This window comes from Leptomonas pyrrhocoris (assembly GCF_001293395.1).
Source record: "Leptomonas pyrrhocoris isolate H10 chromosome Unknown, whole genome shotgun sequence".
Taxonomy (NCBI): Eukaryota; Euglenozoa; class Kinetoplastea; order Trypanosomatida; family Trypanosomatidae; genus Leptomonas; species Leptomonas pyrrhocoris.
Genome location: NW_015438383.1, coordinates 153,891 through 171,658, shown reverse-complemented (window position 1 = coordinate 171,658; position 17,768 = coordinate 153,891). Strand labels below are relative to the sequence as shown.

At 57.5% G+C, this 17,768-nt stretch overlaps 7 protein-coding genes across 13 annotated transcripts; all 7 read left to right on the top strand.

The window, feature by feature from the left end:
- Nucleotides 1-1,003: 1,003 nt before the first annotated feature.
- On the top strand, nucleotides 1,004-1,712 carry ABB37_08895 (hypothetical protein; the record flags this gene model as incomplete). Its single annotated transcript, XM_015808049.1, has 1 exon — nucleotides 1,004-1,712. Exon 1 carries the CDS (start codon nucleotides 1,131-1,133, stop codon nucleotides 1,710-1,712), a length of 582 nt encoding a protein of 193 aa, XP_015653334.1. The 5' UTR covers nucleotides 1,004-1,130.
- A 56-nt stretch (nucleotides 1,713-1,768) lies between these two features.
- On the top strand, nucleotides 1,769-2,329 carry ABB37_08894 (hypothetical protein; the record flags this gene model as incomplete). Its single annotated transcript, XM_015808048.1, has 1 exon — nucleotides 1,769-2,329. One exon carries the CDS (start codon nucleotides 1,769-1,771, stop codon nucleotides 2,327-2,329), a length of 561 nt encoding a protein of 186 aa, XP_015653333.1.
- A 307-nt stretch (nucleotides 2,330-2,636) lies between these two features.
- ABB37_08893 (putative trans-sialidase) lies at nucleotides 2,637-3,614 on the top strand (the record flags this gene model as incomplete). Its single annotated transcript, XM_015808047.1, has 1 exon — nucleotides 2,637-3,614. One exon carries the CDS (start codon nucleotides 2,637-2,639, stop codon nucleotides 3,612-3,614), a length of 978 nt encoding a protein of 325 aa, XP_015653332.1.
- Nucleotides 3,615-3,763: 149 nt separating this feature from the next.
- Nucleotides 3,764-4,507, top strand: ABB37_08892 (hypothetical protein; the record flags this gene model as incomplete). Its single annotated transcript, XM_015808046.1, has 1 exon — nucleotides 3,764-4,507. One exon carries the CDS (start codon nucleotides 3,764-3,766, stop codon nucleotides 4,505-4,507), a length of 744 nt encoding a protein of 247 aa, XP_015653331.1.
- A 1,011-nt stretch (nucleotides 4,508-5,518) lies between these two features.
- Nucleotides 5,519-8,076, top strand: ABB37_08891 (hypothetical protein; the record flags this gene model as incomplete). Of its 4 annotated transcripts, none has more annotated exons than XM_015808045.1 (1): nucleotides 5,519-8,076. In XM_015808045.1, the coding sequence occupies exon 1, from the start codon at nucleotides 6,106-6,108 to the stop codon at nucleotides 8,074-8,076; it is 1,971 nt and encodes a 656-aa protein (XP_015653330.1). In that variant the 5' UTR covers nucleotides 5,519-6,105. The 4 variants fall into 4 exon arrangements, with proteins under 4 accessions (XP_015653330.1, XP_015653329.1, XP_015653328.1 ...); XM_015808044.1 differs by having other exon boundaries at nucleotides 5,522-8,076; XM_015808043.1 differs by having other exon boundaries at nucleotides 5,555-8,076.
- A 951-nt stretch (nucleotides 8,077-9,027) lies between these two features.
- Nucleotides 9,028-12,295, top strand: ABB37_08890 (phosphoglycan beta 12 arabinosyltransferase (SCA1); the record flags this gene model as incomplete). Of its 4 annotated transcripts, none has more annotated exons than XM_015808041.1 (1): nucleotides 9,028-12,295. In XM_015808041.1, the coding sequence occupies exon 1, from the start codon at nucleotides 9,950-9,952 to the stop codon at nucleotides 12,293-12,295; it is 2,346 nt and encodes a 781-aa protein (XP_015653326.1). In that variant the 5' UTR covers nucleotides 9,028-9,949. The 4 variants fall into 4 exon arrangements, with proteins under 4 accessions (XP_015653326.1, XP_015653325.1, XP_015653324.1 ...); XM_015808040.1 differs by having other exon boundaries at nucleotides 9,173-12,295; XM_015808039.1 differs by having other exon boundaries at nucleotides 9,483-12,295.
- A 741-nt stretch (nucleotides 12,296-13,036) lies between these two features.
- On the top strand, nucleotides 13,037-15,859 carry ABB37_08889 (phosphoglycan beta 12 arabinosyltransferase (SCA1); the record flags this gene model as incomplete). Its single annotated transcript, XM_015808037.1, has 1 exon — nucleotides 13,037-15,859. Exon 1 carries the CDS (start codon nucleotides 13,409-13,411, stop codon nucleotides 15,857-15,859), a length of 2,451 nt encoding a protein of 816 aa, XP_015653322.1. The 5' UTR covers nucleotides 13,037-13,408.
- Between the last annotated feature and the right edge of the window lie 1,909 nt (nucleotides 15,860-17,768).

Sequence of the window (17,768 nt, the reverse complement as noted above, 5' to 3'; positions counted from 1 at the left end):
CTACCCAAATAAGAAGAAAAGAAAAGGAAAGAAAATAAGAAAAGAAACACGAAGAAGCACGCCGTGCAGCAGCATCAATACATAAACGACACTGCCAAAACCAAGACAGCACAACGACGGCATCCCTTCGCTGTGCGGGGTGACCACAAGCGAATACTGCTGCTTTGCTTGTATGGTTCCGCTGCTGTCTCTACCCGAGAAGCCGCGTTGTTTGGCGGCCACAGAAAGCCCCCCTCAAATAATAAACCATACACACACACAATCATGCATCAACAACCGCCGCAACAAAATGGCTCGTACAAGGAGAGACACTGCTGTGCTGCTGCTGCGGATGCTAAGTGAGAGACGGCGTTCCCACTTTCCCCTTCACCTCCACTTTCTCTCTTCTCGGGTGTCCTTTATTTTTTTACTGTTTTCATCTACGAATGCAGCTTATTTATTGGGTGAGACCGTGCCAACCCGCCCCTCCCTCTTCCTGTCCTGTGGCAGCTGCGTAGTGGAAGCAAATAAGAAACACGGATCCACCCACCCACCTACATATATAACTATACTAGTATATGTGTCCATTGACTTCGGTTTTCTCTTTCTCTTTATTTTTTGAAATAAATAAATGAATCTTCCTGGAGCACGTAACTGCTGCTCTTTTAAGTTACTAACCTCGTGCGATTGCCGATAAGCGAAAACGGCTTCACCGGGAAGGCTGCTGTCCTCTGCATCCCCTTTCTCTCGCCCTCCCTCCCTCACAGACACACACAGACAGACACAGGCAGACACGCTTTGCTGTTGATGATTAACAGAACAGGAGCTGCTGCTTCTGTGACCGATAATAATTGCGCTTGACGTATTCTTTTCTGGTAGTTTACGAAAAGAATGGAATGATGAAAAGAGTGAGAATGATACGAGGAGGATGAGGAACAATGGCTCCGACGTTTGCTGATGACATGATTTCTACCTCTACTACTCTCCCTCGCTCTTCTCCTTCGCCTTATCTTTCGGACTTGCAGAATCAAAGTTCTCACACAACTTTTGAGTTTTTTCTTTTAGCTTTCTTTAGGTAGCAATTCTTTCGCAAGTTTATTTTAGTACGTTAGTATGATTTTTGCAAGGATGGCCTTGATTCCGCACGGACAATGGGAGGTGCTGAACAGCACCTCGTCAACAGCCCCCTCCTGGAGGAAGGACCGGTGAACGTGCGAATCTTTCGCCAGGCGACGTACGGGACGGAAGTCCCCATGATTTGCCTGCTGGGCATGTCCAGCGGGAGGTTGGCCTTGTACGATGGGAGTACGAACACAGCCATCATGTGGAGCAGTTGCGAACTGCCCATAACTCGGGTGGAGTTCGTCGATCCGGTGGTACAGCAGCGCATGGGAGAGCTGTACCAGATCATGGGGACTCAAGAGGGACGTTTGCAGTCCCTTGAGCAGCAGCAAGGGCTGAGTGCGAACGCGATTACGTCGGCACTCACGTCCTTGCAAGTGAGCACCACCTCGGCCTTGGAAAGGCATGCGTCGGCAGCTGCGTCGGCAGCTACACCTTCGTTGGCGTTCAGCGCGGGCAGGGACGCAAACCTGGCCACGCAACTGCAGGCAGTGAATTACGGTTGGATTTGGAGCGGGAGTTGGCACAGCGTGAGCGTGAGAGAGTCGCTCAGGTGGAACTTCGACTGGGTCGGATGGAACAGTCGACAGGTAGGGATCCCGCGGAGTTAATCGGCTTGCGCAGTGAGGTGGCTCACTGAACGGAGACTGTGCGGACTTTGCAGGACATGAAGCTGCTCGAAAAACGGGTTCTGAACGACGTTGATGAGTTGCGGCAGTTGCTGGCCAAGACTCAACCTGGGAAGACCCATTTGTCGCGTCCTGCAGCTGCTGAGGACGGACTCCACTCGGTGCGGATCACCCCGCCCTCTCCGAGGCACACGACGGCCGACGCGACGGAGAACAGTGAAGAAGATGTCTTTGACGTGACGGACGTGCGCACTTGGCGCGGTGCCCTGGACGGCCTCTCGTTGATGGAGGTTGATATCGCCCTCCGTAAGCTGTTCTTCGATGGGCAGCTTAACGCCCCAACCGCCGAGGCGCAAGGGTGTTACTCCTCTCTTCGGGACTGGGTTCAGAGTGCCCAGCAGATGCCCAGCCTTTTTGAGTATCAGGCCACCCAATGTACCGACCATGTGTCTCGGCTTATCGTGGCACTGAAATCGAACACCTTCCCCGAGTTGACGTACGCCAAACTGGCGTCGGCCAGGCGGGACAGGGTCAATGGCATGGACGCGTTGATGGGTCTCGTTAAAGCCGTGGCCCCAGCCAAAAAAGAACAGTGTTAAGAATGGGCGATGCTGTTTCAGTTGCGGATCTTCGCAGCATTTGGCAGCCCAGTGCCCGGCTAGGGGACCGCGTTCCTTTTCCGGTTCGCGGAAGGTTGCACGATCGTACAGCGCAAAACGCTCTACATCGAGCGATACGTCAAAAAACCCAAACAGGGGGACCAAATGAACCTTTCTGTTTCGTCCGCCTCCGGCGCCTCAACTGCCGGTTTGCACATCGACAGACACTCTAGATACCGGCAGTTCCAAAATAGTGCTGCGCGCCGTGGTGGAGAGTCCCCCTTAACCGTTCTCTTTGTTGCCAGAAATGATGGATGTGGGAGCACCCGTGGGTGTAGGGAAGGAATTCAACCCTGTGCTGCGAATCAATCCGTCTCCAATCTTAAAGCACACGGGGACCGGCGACCGCCTGTACCGCAACGAGCTGGCACCACAAAATCCTACGCTGGTGATGCCCGAGGAGCGAGCCAACGAAGTGGCACATCGCCGGTTGGAAAAGAGCACCTGGGAGCAGCGAGCGTCGATCTGGCGGATGTTCGAGGAGTTTTGCGACAAGATGCGACTGCCCGCTGTGTCGACTTCCGTTCCGCTCTTCCTCGAATCCCGTGCTTACAAGGGGTCGACCAAGGTGCAGTACAGCGTCACGTTGAGGACGATGCTGGATCCGACGGTGACCGCCTTAGACCAATACCTCCAGGGCATGCGGAAGGTGGCGGCGACGGAAGAGGTCAGGCACGTGGTGCCCTTGACACTCGAAGACCTCGGACGGGTCATTGCGCAGACGCCAGCGTGGCGCGACAAGGTTGTGTGGCGGCTGGCATGGATCACGGCAAGTCGCTGGGCGGAGATCGCCGGGCTCACGACGGAAAATCTGCTGGTGCAACCCGAGGGCGACATCATCCTGGATTGGGGGGCGGTCCCCAAGGCCTCCAAAAGCGACCCTTACCGGTCCAGCCGGTATGTGTGGATCAAAGACGAGGATGCCGCCGATCTTTTCTTGTTGAAGACACGTCTGGGACCGAGGGAGCCGCTGACGACGATGAGCACGAGTCAGGCTGCTCAGAAGTTGAAATCGTTGGGAAAAGGCTATACTGCGCACTCCATCAAGGGAGGGGCGGCGAAGCACGCCATGAGGTTGGTGTACGAGCACAACCTGGATTGGAGAACGGGGGTACACCTTATGAAGCACAAGGACCCGAGAGACCACCCGTCAGCGTCGCTGAGATACATGGGGGAGACGGTGGTACTCACGAACGATGTGCACCGCCTGACGCAGTTGATGTGAGAGGAATTCCGCGAGCGGAGCGCTGGCTCGCCGCGGAGACGTTGCCTCCCTATCTTGGTCATACCATCACGCGGCGCACGCATAACACGAAGATTGCGACGCGCGAGGAAGAGAAGTTTATTCCGCTTTAAAAATTCGATGTACGCCCCATGGACGTCGAATTGTTGAAGGCGCGGATGTTGCCGGCAGTGGCGGCACGCTTTAACGAGTTGTGGAGACAACTGGGCTCTGGCGAGGGTAAAAGCCCCGGACCGCAGGGAAGCCATCGGATTTGCACGGCAGACGCGCTGGCGTTACGTGCCGGTGGTATTATTGGCCCTGCATCCGACGCCCCCACAAAAGGGTGGGTAGTACCTTTTTCTGTTGTCGAGGAAAAGTCCACAGGCACACGCCTGCGGTGGATTGCGTGGCCTCGTGTCAAAAATGCGACATTGGAGGATGACGCGGACGTGCCTTTGGAGCACGTGGCCCGGTACCTTCCAGCAGTTCATGCTGAGGTGGCGGCGTGTCTGGATTTGAAGGCGTCCTTCTATCAGGTTCCGTTACCGGTGGAGGCGCGCGCGTGTTTTCGATGCATCGCAGAGAACGGAGCTGTGATGGAGCTGCATCGGCTGCCGATGGGATATCGGGCTAGCCCTGAGGTGATGCAGTTGTTGACGTCCGCGGTGCGGTCTGAGTACCGCGCGCCCCCTGAGGTCCATATCGATGTGTGGATAGACAACATACGGTTGTGGGGGACGGAAGCCGCTGTCCAAGAGTGGACGAAGCGGGTGTTACTTGTGGCAACTGAGGCCCAAGTGACTTGGGGGGAGACGCTGATCGCGACACCCCGGTATCAGTTTGTGGGAGTTAGCTTTGACCACTGCCAGAAGACGGTGAAGCTCGGTGATTGAGTGCACAGGCACATCTGTGAAACGCCTGATCTGCAGACGCTCTCGGTGCGCGAGCGGGAGGTTTTTGGGTCCCGGGTTGTTTTCGCGGCAGCCATTCTGGGAATCTCGCTGGTGCGATATTACTTTTTATTGAAGGTGGTTCGCAGACGGTTGAGTGCTCTAAATAGGGGTTGTGTGCATCTCGATGATCCGGCTAGATTGTCAGACTCGGCTTTGCGAGAAGGGAAGATGCTCTTGGACATTCTGAAAGAGAATGCGGCACATAGTGTGCCTGAGCGTGTGGCGCCTCCGGCTGCCACGTTGGTGACGGATGCGTCGCTGGTTGGATGGGGAGCAGTTCTGTTTTTGGAGTCTGGTGAGATTTGTGTGTCGGGAGACAAGTGGAGTTCCCCTCCGATACTGATCATGCAGGCTGAAGCACGAGCTGTTTGGTAAGGGCTGACTGTCTTCCGCGAGCGACTGCCAAGTACTTTGCGCATTTTGATCGGCAACACGTCGGTGCTGTCTTCTGTGCGCAAGGGAACGACGAAGTCGGAAGCGATGGCGATGGAGTTGGTGCGTGTGTATGATTTGTTGGACACTTATCGAGTGTCGGCTACATTTCAGTATATCCGCTCGGCGAGCAATGCCGCTGATAAGCCTTCTCGAGGTTTGCCGCTAGATGGGAATGACTTGGCGATGGGGTATTACAAGCGAAGAGGAGACAGGGATCCTTGGGTTTAACCAATTCAACTACCCTTGTTTGCCACTTCGTTAGCAGTGCCACCTATTAGAAAAAATGGAAAAGGAGGAAATCGCCAAGTCCAGTGCACCATCGTCCCCTGACGTTGAAGGGAGTAAGTTTGGCAGCGAGACGCTGCGCGGGGTGAATAGATAAGATGTTGGAGGTCCATCGCGAGTTTGGAGTGTGGAATCAGGTCTCAGCTAATGCATCTCTCTCGGACTCTTTGCACCTCTCGATTCTTCTATTCTTTTACTTTCTTTCTCTTCTTTCGCGATTCACCCGTACGAGAAGTTCCTTCGCACAAACAACTCAAATACGCGAAAGAGAAAGAGCGAAAGGAAGATAAGAAAAAGAGAAGGGCAATCAGCAACGACTCAAAAGAAGTACTTCAACAACAAAATACTCTTCTAATTCACTTTATGTTTCTTGTTGGTCTTGTCGAGTGAGGAGAGAGTTCCCTGAAGGTTAGAACGTCTCTCTCTCTTTTGTTTTTGATTTTCTTCTTCCGGTGTCTGGCACTCCAAGGTGTTTGTTGGGGTGTGCTCACACAACAGCCGTACATAGTTTTGTCCTGTATTCGTTGTTCTCCTCTCTACCGGAGAACAACGACTTTTTGTGTCTTCCTTCTTCCTCTTTTTATTGTGGTCTCTTTCTTTTATACAAGAGTCAATTCTTTTTTTCTTTAGTATTATTCACTGCGGTGTGTGTGTGCGTGTGTGTGTTCGTGCTTCTTATATTAAATAGACAGCTCTCCCCACGTATTTTGTGCTTTGGTTTTCGTAGTTGTGTATCTTCTTGCTCTCCTTTATTATTATTATTATCAGTGACATCATTGTCAATATATATATACACATTTTTAGTGTCCGTTCATTGAATGGAGCAGCCAGACTACAGTTTCTCGTCCCTGCCAAGGCACACTCTGCCCCATTCAAGTCTGGCCGCCAGTCTTGTCTCGCCTGTCCTGTTCACTGACTCCTCCACCACCCCCCCGACCTCCCTTAGCTCCATGCGCTTCTCTGCCGCTTTCCCTAAGCGGCCACGATGGTGGTGGTGGTGGTGGTCGCCGCCGCCGTTCGTGTCGGAGAAGCTGTCACGCCGCGCCCTGGCGCTCATTTTCCTCCTGCTCTGCGTCCTCGCCGTTGTCGTGTTCTGGGCGGTGCAGTACCTGTACCGCGAAGGTCCTTTCATGGCCTTCGTCGCGGTCCCTGAGGCGGAGTGGCTCGCCACCCAGCTCTCCCCATCCCTCGACGTGGCGCAGCTGCCGTTCTTGGACTTGTGCATCGCCGGGGAGGTGATGGAGAAGCACGTGCGACGCCCGTCCGGCCAACCAGAGCGACTACGCCAGCGGCAGCTTGCCACGCTGATGGATCGCTTTCACCACATCCCCGCTCACGGTGGGGAGGCGGCGGTGGAGTGGAGTATGGCGACCGGGCTGCCCGTCGCGCACAAGCGCCGGGGCGTGGTGCAGGCCCGCTTTGTGACGGCGTCTGACAAGTTGAACGACTACGTGCACATCGCCGCCACCGCGGCCACGATGGCCGGCGTGCAGCTCGAGATGGTCGGCAAGCGCTGGCGGCACTTCTCCTTTCTGAAACGCATGGGGTTGATTCTATCATTTGCGGAGCAGGAAGGCTTGTCTGATGCCGACGTGTTAGTGGGCATGGACAGCGACGCACTGCTGAGTGGAGAGGACATGTATTCTTTTCTGGAGGCCTTTGTCGCCTCCACCGCGGCGAGCGAGGCGGAGCACGGCGCCTACGCAGTGCGTGACATCCGGCTCGGCAAGCGCATGCCTCCTTTCCTGTTCAGCGGCGAGTACAACTGTATGCGGGATCAAATGACGAGAGACTTCGATGAGTGCCGGGCCCCCTATCAAGAGGTCGATGCGATGATGTCGGCCTGGGCGGCGAGGGAGAACGTGACGCTTCCGTCCTACTACACCGAGGACGTCAACCCGCTGCGCTTCTTTAACGCAGGCGTGTTCGTCGCGCGGGTGTGGGCGGTGCGACTGTGGAACACCGCACTGCTCGCGTTTGTCGATACGCACGCCCCTGCGTTCGGCACGAGTTGGTGGTGCGACCAGAGTAGCATGAGCGCCATCTACCTCGAACTGCGTCGGTGGGAGCTTCTGAGTGGCGCCCTGCAGGGCCCGCCGCAGCTGCTGAACCGGCGCGAGAAGGAGAACAGTTTCTTCCCGCCGCTGGTGTTGCCCTCGCGGGACTGCGGCCCACACGGTGTCCCGGCCGGTCTGGTGGACTACGACCGCACCGGCCGCCTCACCCTCACAGTGGGACCGGAGATGAGTGGGCAGGAGGTGTTTCAGATTAACCAGATGACGGTGCCGTTGAACAATGAATCGGACATGGTGCTGCACCGGCTCCTGCACATGGCCGCCTGGCAGCTGGAGACGTCCCTGACAGGGGTGCTGCAGTCGACCCATCGAGTGCAGATCGCCCCTCGCGAGCACGTGGACTGCCACGGCGTGCAGGCCGTCGGCGCGGAGTGCGGGTATCGAGACGCTGTGCTTGGCTTTCGTCCGGCGAATCGCCGCGAAGTGACCCCGCTGGTCTGGCACTTTGCGGGGGCCGGCAAGCGAGGCACTATCTCGCACTACCGAGCCCTCTTTCCATGGTACACACCGGCGATGCGCGATCCGGTGCTGCGGAATGCGCTGCTGTGGACGCTCGTGAATGCCCCACCGACGCGGGTATTCGCGGTGGATGCAACGACGGAAGCGTGGCTGACGTCGACGCCGACGGCGCCGGTATCGCTGCTGCCGCACCGCAGCCACGACGACCTTACCTTCTTCCAGATGTGCACGTATCGGTTTTATGAGGGGTGGTGAGATCACACAGAGGTCTGCGCGAAAGGACGACGGGAAGGGGGGAGGAGAGCGAGAAAGCGAGGGGGTGTTGTGACGTTAGTGGGTTTATATCCTTCTACTATACTTATGTTTTTCTTTCTTGCATCTCGTCTCTTATTGGCACCTCTTCGCGTACTCGCCCTTCTTCGAAGAAGGGAGTCGTAGTGGTGATGGCGGGGGAGAGAAGGAAGAAGGGAGTGAGGTGGGGAAGGAGGGTGCGGCAAAGAGTGCATGTTTCTTCGCCGACTCTGTCGAATTGCGTCCATCCCCTCCCCCCCTCCGCCCCCCGTCCTCCCGGCGTCGCTATCACACTGGAAAGTAATCTTCACAGCACCAGCAAAATGAAGCCATTACCTACACAGAGAAGCCAAAGAAGCTCTATTTTCGTAGTATGATTCTTCGCCAGCCATGAGCTTTCGGCGCCTCTTTTTCCTTCTTTCTGATTTCTTTCATGTATGTATATATGTCCGTGTCTGTGTGTGCACCTCTACTTCTTCTTACTCGCTGAAAGGTACCTCCACACCACCGCCGTAAGTTTTTTCCTTCGTTTTCTTTTCGTGCTTGCGCGTTGGACACACCTACCCCTTCGTGACTCAGCACACCTCTATATGACTCTTTCTACATATAACTATTGTTTTTTTAAAGTTTATTTTAAATATGTTCTGTGGAGGATACCTATGCTTTGCTATACCAATCCCTTCGAAGAAAACAAAACCCCAAATGATAATAATAATAATGGTGATACACAGGATCGCATCCCGCGGCGCCACAATCTGGAAACGTGCACGATGATCCTACGCCAAACGCCAGAAAGAAAATCAACAGCGAATATCCTATCTCTCTCTCTCTCTCCACCTTTTTCCCTTTTCTGTCCTGCAATAATTCGCTTTCTTCTCCTTTCCGGTTTCTGTTTCCGATTTTTGTTTCCTTACAGTGCGTATCCGCGGCGTTTCCCCTGTCTTGTTCTTCTTTTTCATATGCGATGAAGAACGTGTTATCCGTCGCTTTCCTTCTCTCGCCCAACGACTCCTCCACCTGCTCGCTTGTTTCTCGTTCTCTTTGCTCTTCCCTTTTCACAGGTTTTTATTAATATTTATTATCGCGCGTGGTTGTGTGTGCTACTCGGACTGCACGGATACACATGCCTACCTAGCTATCTACTACTACGTGTGCTTCATCTTGGCGGGAGGGGAGCTAACAGACACCACCGATGACAACAAATGAACTCCCCCTCTCCCTCTCTCTTCACACCTTTGCTCCAACTCTTAAGAGTACTACTGTTTTTCCTAAATCACCCTTCTTCTATGTTTCACGAGAACACACACACACACACACACACACCCACACACACGTGTTTACCCACGCTGACATAAAACCTATCATAACGAGGAAACGGACCTACTGACGAACAGGCCTTCCGCTCACGATCCAGCCCGCTCTTTTCATTCCTACTCTTTCTCTACCTGTAGCGCTTTATTACACCTTCAGATGCTCTCGCGCGTATCCCACCTCTTTTTCCGGCGAGATCGTTCAGACGTCCGCCAACACCAGCCACAAAAGATGCGCACCGGCAAGCGTGCACGAATGAGTACCAAACCAAGCGATCGGAGCAGCGGCAATGGAGCCGCCGCCCTCCCGCCGCGGCGCCGTTCGAACCTCAAACACCGGTGCGAGGTATCCACAGAGTGAGCAACATCGAAGAGAGACAGAGAGAGACGTTGCCGCTGCGCTCGGCGAGTACGCCGCATATAATTCCTCTCCGTGGTGGTTTTCGTTGCACTTACTGTTTCCATCGTTAGCACCATCAGCAACGACCTGCCCAGCAGCAGCTGACACGAGGGCAGGGGCAGCAACGATGGGTGACACCGCCGCTTTTAAGGGAGTGAACGAGTCCGTGCTGCCGCCGATGCGCGTGCGGCCGGACGACCAGGCGTGTGCGCTGTGCACGGACGGTCTGGTGTACGTGCACGTGGGCCGCGCCGCCCACGCGACGGAGGCCGTGTCTGCCGTAGCCGTGCAGCACACGGTGACGGAGGTGCTGCACGTGCGGCTTGACGATGCGCCGACTTTCAGCGCGGGGCGCGGGCCGTCGACTGCTGCGTGGCCGAGCTCGTCGGAGGTTGTGTCGCGGTGTCTCGCACAGCTGATCAGTCTTGGCCTGCTCGGCACTGCGCAGGGCGCGAGTCTTGCGCACGGCGGGACGGCCCCGCGTGTGAGCGCTGCGGTGCTTGTGGACTACGACGCTGCTGGGGCGGGGACGCTTGTTGGGCGTGCGGACCGGTGCCCCGCGTTCCTGGCGGAGGTGCGGCCGGTTGCTGCGTCCGCTGCCGCCGCTGGTGCTGCGACGATGGACGTGTCGTACCCGCGGCTGCCGTCGTGGCCACTGCGTGTGGCTGGCGGTGGGGGAACGGTGCTGCCTGCGCCGCCGTACTTCGGGACTGCGACGGTGCGCGAGACGGACGTGGACCGTGACGTGCAGCCGCCCGCGTCTGTGGAGCTGACGGGTGACGGGAGCGCCGTTGTAGTGCGCTTTGGCCGCGACGAGGCGTCGAGGAGGCCGGAGCCGTTCGAGGTGGTGTGCCCGCCGCACTTCATGTCGGTGCACATTGGCCGCTTCGGCCGGCAGCACAACCAGGTGCAGGAGATGCTGCACACTCTCGCGCTGTCGCACAGGACGAACCGCACCTTCATCGTCCCCGTTTTTGCGCCGGAAAACTACATTCCGTATATCCGCTACGACGCGCAGAAGGTGTACGGGTTCAACGCGCTGCGCCGCGAGGGCGGGTACTGCCTCGTGTCGTACGCCGAGGCGCGGCGTGTGCTGAAGGAGCTGGAGGCGCGGGGCGAGCCGATGAGTCTGCGCCGCCTCAACTACCGTGGCGTTGCGCGTCCACGCGATGCGAAGCAGTGGGCCGATGAACTCGCCGGAGACTGGTGGCATGTACCTCCCCGCACCGACGCGGGCGGCCGGCGGTACAACGTTGATGCGTGGTTTGAGGATTCGAAGCTGCGTGAGCCGCCCCTGACGAACGTGAGTGACGGCCGCGCCGATGGTATGCACTTCGTGGAGACGGAGGACGAGTTCACGGCGAAGGACGTGTTCCCGGACGGCGGTGAGGAGCCGTACGTGCGGGTGGCGCGGATGCGCAAGGCGATCACGCTGCTCGTTGATCTGCTCGGTGGTGCCCATGAGAGCAGACCCGCCACGAAGCCGCAGCCTCGACTGGCGGTGCTGAGCAGCCGCATGGCGTTCTTTGTGCATCCGCCGCTGCGGGAGCAGACGCGGCTGATGGGGCTGCTGCGGCCTGCGGAGAACATCACGAAGGAGGCGGACCGCTTCTACGCGGAAGCCGCCGCTGCCTACAACTGGCCGCGACTGAGGGAGGCCGGTGATGCGGCGGGTGTGCGCGGTGCGCTGAAGCCCGGCAACTTCAAGGGCGTGATCGGGTTCCACATTCGTCGCCGCGAGGGCAGCTGCAGGGCGGAGGCGCTACGGATTGAAGGACCGAACGTGGCCATTGATCGGCGCTTCCAACTTGATCGGGCGAACCCGAGCTGGTCGAGCCCGCTGTCGACAGTGCGGAACATGGAGCTGGACTGCGCGCTGACGAGGACGCGCGTGGCAGAGCTGTACCGGCAGTACACGCAGTGGATGCGGCACAACATGACGGAGGACGCGGCGGCCTCTGCGCAGCTTGTGCCGACGATTTTCATGGCCTACGACCACCAAAGCGGCCCGATCGCTGAGCAGGTGGAGCAGCGACTGGCCGAGATGTGGCTGAGCCGCCAACGCAGCTCGACGTGGGGCGCAGCGACTGTACGTCCTCACCGGTTTGTGGCTTCGTATGATGCCCGCGTTAACATGAGTTTCGCTGCAGCGTTTAAGGCTGAGACCCGCCGACTAAACACCCATCGGAGCGTACAGTCCGAGCCCATCAGCGAAGAGGAGCGTCAGGTGGTGCTCACACGTAGGCTGTACGACTTTGCGTTTGCGGAGATCTGTGCGATGGCCGTTGACTTCTTCATGCTGACGAATGTAGAGGTGTTTCGCGGCAGCACGCTTTCTTCCGTGTCCATGAACGTGATAATGCGTCGTTGGGGCCGCGGCTTGCCGTGCCACGGCGCGTTACCCGGGTATATGGTGTCGTACTACACGTCGATGTGGTATTGTTTGGGCTCTTCAATTAGCAACAGCGGGTAGGAAGTGCATGCGCGAGTTGGCGCTGGAGCATCCCATCGGCTGCTTTATTTCCTTTTCCTTTTCCACGCTTTACGTGCCGGTTGTTCTCTCCGGCGTGGCCGTAGTGACCCTCCTTCTTTTCTGTTTTCTGCTGATACATTGATCTCTTGTGCCTTGAGTGACGGTGCGTTCATCGCCGGTGTTTGTGAGACATTCGTAATTGCTGCGGCCCCTACAGGGTGCGGTGAGAACTGTTTGGCGACGGCACGCGCAGGACCCATGAGAGGCGTGCCATAAAGGCTTGGTGGAGGAGAACAGCAAGATATATATTTTTTCTTGCTTTCTCCCAAGTTCTTAGTTCATGCAGGTGTTGAGCGCCGTGCTAGATTTGTACCGTACCTGTCTGTCGGAGTTCGTTTTGCGTTCTCCATGGTGAAGGGGACGGCGTCTGCTGCGCTGGCGTTTGCTCTGCCTCCCCTCCGCTGCGCGTTGCGCGATGCGCGACGCGTGCGGGTCTGTTTGCTTCTCGCGCTTGAGCCCATCTGCGCTGTCCTTTCCTTTCAGGGAGCGCCGTGAGCGGCTGCGTGGTGCTAGCTCTGCGAGGACGTCGCAGGCCGGTCACGTTGTGCGTCAACCGCATCCATCCTCGCCCATCTCGCATCCTTTTCCTGTTCTCTACTTTTCTTCCTTTCTGGCTCCTCGCTTGGCGCCCGCTTTCCTCCTCCGCACGTGGCGACGTAACTGCGGCGCCTCACAACGCCAGCTTTTCCGCAACAAAGACATCGATTGTACGCGTCGCCGCCTGCGTTTCTCCCCTTAACCGTATTGGTTGTGTATTTTCCTGCGTGCCTTCCGGAGCGTTTCCCCAACCGGAATGTGTTGCGCCGCGCCCGAGGAACACGCCGTTCTATACCGTCAACCGTGCTCCGTTGAACGACGCGCTAGCCCGCGCGCTGCACACGTACTGCCTTCTACGCTTCCGTTGACGCTGCAGCTGCACAGCGTCCAACACACCCAATGAAGCACCGCACCGAGGCAAACAAAGTCTCCCTTGCGACGGCGAGACCCGCCTCCGCGAACGGAGGTGCGGCGGTGGCGAAAGGACTGTTGCGATGTGTGTGTCGCACGCCGCACATGCTGCGCCTGTCACTCGCGCTGTTTGCGGTCGTGCTCGTGTTTGTGTCTGTGGCCAACGTGCATTGGATTCAAGTGTCCACGGTGGTGCAGGGCGAGAAACCAAGCGCGAGTGACGTCCGCCGCCCCGGAGATTGGAAGGACGCCGCCGCTTTTAAGGGAGTGAACGAGTCCGTGCTGCCGCCGATGCGCGTGCGGCCGGACGACCAGGCGTGTGCGCTGTGCACGGACGGTCTGGTGTACGTGCACGTGGGCCGCGCCGCCCACGCGACGGAGGCCGTGTCTGCCGTAGCCGTGCAGCACACGGTGACGGAGGTGCTGCACGTGCGGCTTGACGATGCGCCGACTTTCAGCGCGGGGCGCGGGCCGTCGACTGCTGCGTGGCCGAGCTCGTCGGAGGTTGTGTCGCGGTGTCTCGCACAGCTGATCAGTCTTGGCCTGCTCGGCACTGCGCAGGGCGCGAGTCTTGCGCACGGCGGGACGGCCCCGCGTGTGAGCGCTGCGGTGCTTGTGGACTACGACGCTGCTGGGGCGGGGACGCTTGTTGGGCGTGCGGACCGGTGCCCCGCGTTCCTGGCGGAGGTGCGGCCGGTTGCTGCGTCCGCTGCCGCCGCTGGTGCTGCGACGATGGACGTGTCGTACCCGCGGCTGCCGTCGTGGCCACTGCGTGTGGCTGGCGGTGGGGGAACGGTGCTGCCTGCGCCGCCGTACTTCGGGACTGCGACGGTGCGCGAGACGGACGTGGACCGTGACGTGCAGCCGCCCGCGTCTGTGGAGCTGACGGGTGACGGGAGCGCCGTTGTAGTGCGCTTTGGCCGCGACGAGGCGTCGAGGAGGCCGGAGCCGTTCGAGGTGGTGTGCCCGCCGCACTTCATGTCGGTGCACATTGGCCGCTTCGGCCGGCAGCACAACCAGGTGCAGGAGATGCTGCACACTCTCGCGCTGTCGCACAGGACGAACCGCACCTTCATCGTCCCCGTTTTTGCGCCGGAAAACTACATTCCGTATATCCGCTACGACGCGCAGAAGGTGTACGGGTTCAACGCGCTGCGCCGCGAGGGCGGGTACTGCCTCGTGTCGTACGCCGAGGCGCGGCGTGTGCTGAAGGAGCTGGAGGCGCGGGGCGAGCCGATGAGTCTGCGCCGCCTCAACTACCGTGGCGTTGCGCGTCCACGCGATGCGAAGCAGTGGGCCGATGAACTCGCCGGAGACTGGTGGCATGTACCTCCCCGCACCGACGCGGGCGGCCGGCGGTACAACGTTGATGCGTGGTTTGAGGATTCGAAGCTGCGTGAGCCGCCCCTGACGAACGTGAGTGACGGCCGCGCCGATGGTATGCACTTCGTGGAGACGGAGGACGAGTTCACGGCGAAGGACGTGTTCCCGGACGGCGGTGAGGAGCCGTACGTGCGGGTGGCGCGGATGCGCAAGGCGATCACGCTGCTCGTTGATCTGCTCGGTGGTGCCCATGAGAGCAGACCCGCCACGAAGCCGCAGCCTCGACTGGCGGTGCTGAGCAGCCGCATGGCGTTCTTTGTGCATCCGCCGCTGCGGGAGCAGACGCGGCTGATGGGGCTGCTGCGGCCTGCGGAGAACATCACGAAGGAGGCGGACCGCTTCTACGCGGAAGCCGCCGCTGCCTACAACTGGCCGCGACTGAGGGAGGCCGGTGATGCGGCGGGTGTGCGCGGTGCGCTGAAGCCCGGCAACTTCAAGGGCGTGATCGGGTTCCACATTCGTCGCCGCGAGGGCAGCTGCAGGGCGGAGGCGCTACGGATTGAAGGACCGAACGTGGCCATTGATCGGCGCTTCCAACTTGATCGGGCGAACCCGAGCTGGTCGAGCCCGCTGTCGACAGTGCGGAACATGGAGCTGGACTGCGCGCTGACGAGGACGCGCGTGGCAGAGCTGTACCGGCAGTACACGCAGTGGATGCGGCACAACATGACGGAGGACGCGGCGGCCTCTGCGCAGCTTGTGCCGACGATTTTCATGGCCTACGACCACCAAAGCGGCCCGATCGCTGAGCAGGTGGAGCAGCGACTGGCCGAGATGTGGCTGAGCCGCCAACGCAGCTCGACGTGGGGCGCAGCGACTGTACGTCCTCACCGGTTTGTGGCTTCGTATGATGCCCGCGTTAACATGAGTTTCGCTGCAGCGTTTAAGGCTGAGACCCGCCGACTAAACACCCATCGGAGCGTACAGTCCGAGCCCATCAGCGAAGAGGAGCGTCAGGTGGTGCTCACACGTAGGCTGTACGACTTTGCGTTTGCGGAGATCTGTGCGATGGCCGTTGACTTCTTCATGCTGACGAATGTAGAGGTGTTTCGCGGCAGCACGCTTTCTTCCGTGTCCATGAACGTGATAATGCGTCGTTGGGGCCGCGGCTTGCCGTGCCACGGCGCGTTACCCGGGTATATGGTGTCGTACTACACGTCGATGTGGTCGTAAGAGGCACGCCTCACCATTCAAGATGCGTGCAAGTTCGATGTGTACCGCTGTGCTGGGTGAAGTGCCCAGGAAAATTTAGGGAAACCCTAAATGATGATGAAGGTTAGTGTTTTTCTTTTTCGGTGCTGTTGTAGTGCTTGTGGTAGTGATTGCACATTTCGAATGAGCTTCGTTTGTGTGGTCATTGAATGGAAGGCTGGCAGCTTTCGCTGCGCCCCTCCCTCCCTTCCCATTTAGACGTCATTCTTGTTTGCGACGCTGTGCTTCCTAGGGCGGTCGGTATCGATGGCAGTTGATGTCCGATGAGCGCTTTGTGCTTGTCTTTCTTTCCTTTTTCCTTCTTATTTTTAAGGGGGCGACGTTGAGGATACCTGCTTGCCGACCGTGTCCACATTTCCGGCAGCTACTATTCTCGGAGGGAAGCCAAGCGCCTGCGCCGGACCGTGAGAGGTTGCGGGTTGAATTGGCGCCGCGGACAGGTCCAGACGGGTGCCGCGCTGTGGAGGAGGGCTTGCCGTAGCGGACGCGGATTCACCAACCAAGAGAAGTCTGCGCATACGGCTAGCACATCTGTTACGTAGCGCCGGGGCGTGGAGTGGTTGGGGGATGGGGTGGCTGAGATGAGGCAGCGGTACCGTTTTGGTTTTCGTGTTTCGTACCATTCTTTACCCCCCCCCTCTTTTCGCGTTCCCCTTCCGCTAGCTTCCAGCTGTCGACTTTCCGTTGTCGTCATGTCCCGCCCACCCCGAGCCCGCACCGCCGCGCTTGGGAGGCGAATACGAAAGTAAGTCTGCCACTTTGTTTTTGCTTTTGATAAGTTAACAGAATAAGAGTGAGCATAATGGGAATCACAACTTTGTTTGTCTTCCCCCCCCCTCATGTATATGTCTTTTCAAACAACAACCGAGAATGAATGCACCTGGCTGGATCTTTTGGTGTGTATTTACGTACTATTTATCCTCGAATTTGCTAGCTAATTATTAGCATTACTGTTATTATCATTTCTCCTCCGTGTTCGTCTGTGAAGTCGTCCTCATTTTACTCTACAAGGGTAAAAAGGAGTTCTTCGACTGTTTTTGTTTTCGTACGTTGTTCGTGGGCGAAACAAAAATAGCGTTCGAAGCGGAAAAAGGAATATCATCATCGCACGTCGCGCCACTCTGTGACACACACACACACACACACACACACACCTACACACTTGAGAAAAGGAAAACGAAAACATCTGACGTACTCGTTTTTTTTTTTTTTCTTCTCTCTCTCTCCACCGCGGCCTCCTCAACGGAAGATATGATTGAGGATTCGTTTTGTATTTGTTTTTCCCTGTTTTTGATGTTCCACGTCTGTTTCTCGTCATTGTCTGTTGTTAACAGGGGGATAGATAGTGAAGGCTGAACTTTGCTGGGAAGAATAGTCGGAGCATATGTATTCGCTCGTTGACGGTGGGGCTTGCAGCTTCGTCAGCTTCGCTTCTTGCTTTTGAATTAAAAACTAAATGAAAAAAGAAAAGACGAAAATAATAAGGCAGATTCTATTTCTACCTGATGTCCAACTTTATGAAGTGCAAGCACGCGATCCAGCTCTGCGGTGATCGTGGCGTCTCGAGCGAGGTAGGAGGAGAGGGCGATAGCAGGAGGAAGAAAGCACGAGGTTTTTTTTTGCTACGTTCCTACTCTTATCATCATCTCTTCTACTTGAGCTTCTCTACCCTTCTTTGTCCCCTCTTTTTTCTCCGTTTTCGGTGGGGGGGGGGGGTCTGTTCGCAAGAGAGGTACTCTCATTACGCGGGCATTCCCGCAGCGTGTTCGATTCCACTTCCATCCAGTGCAGTGAACGCACACACCATCTCTTCTTTCTCCTTTTCTTTTATCCTGATTGCATACACACATATATATATGCGTTCACACGC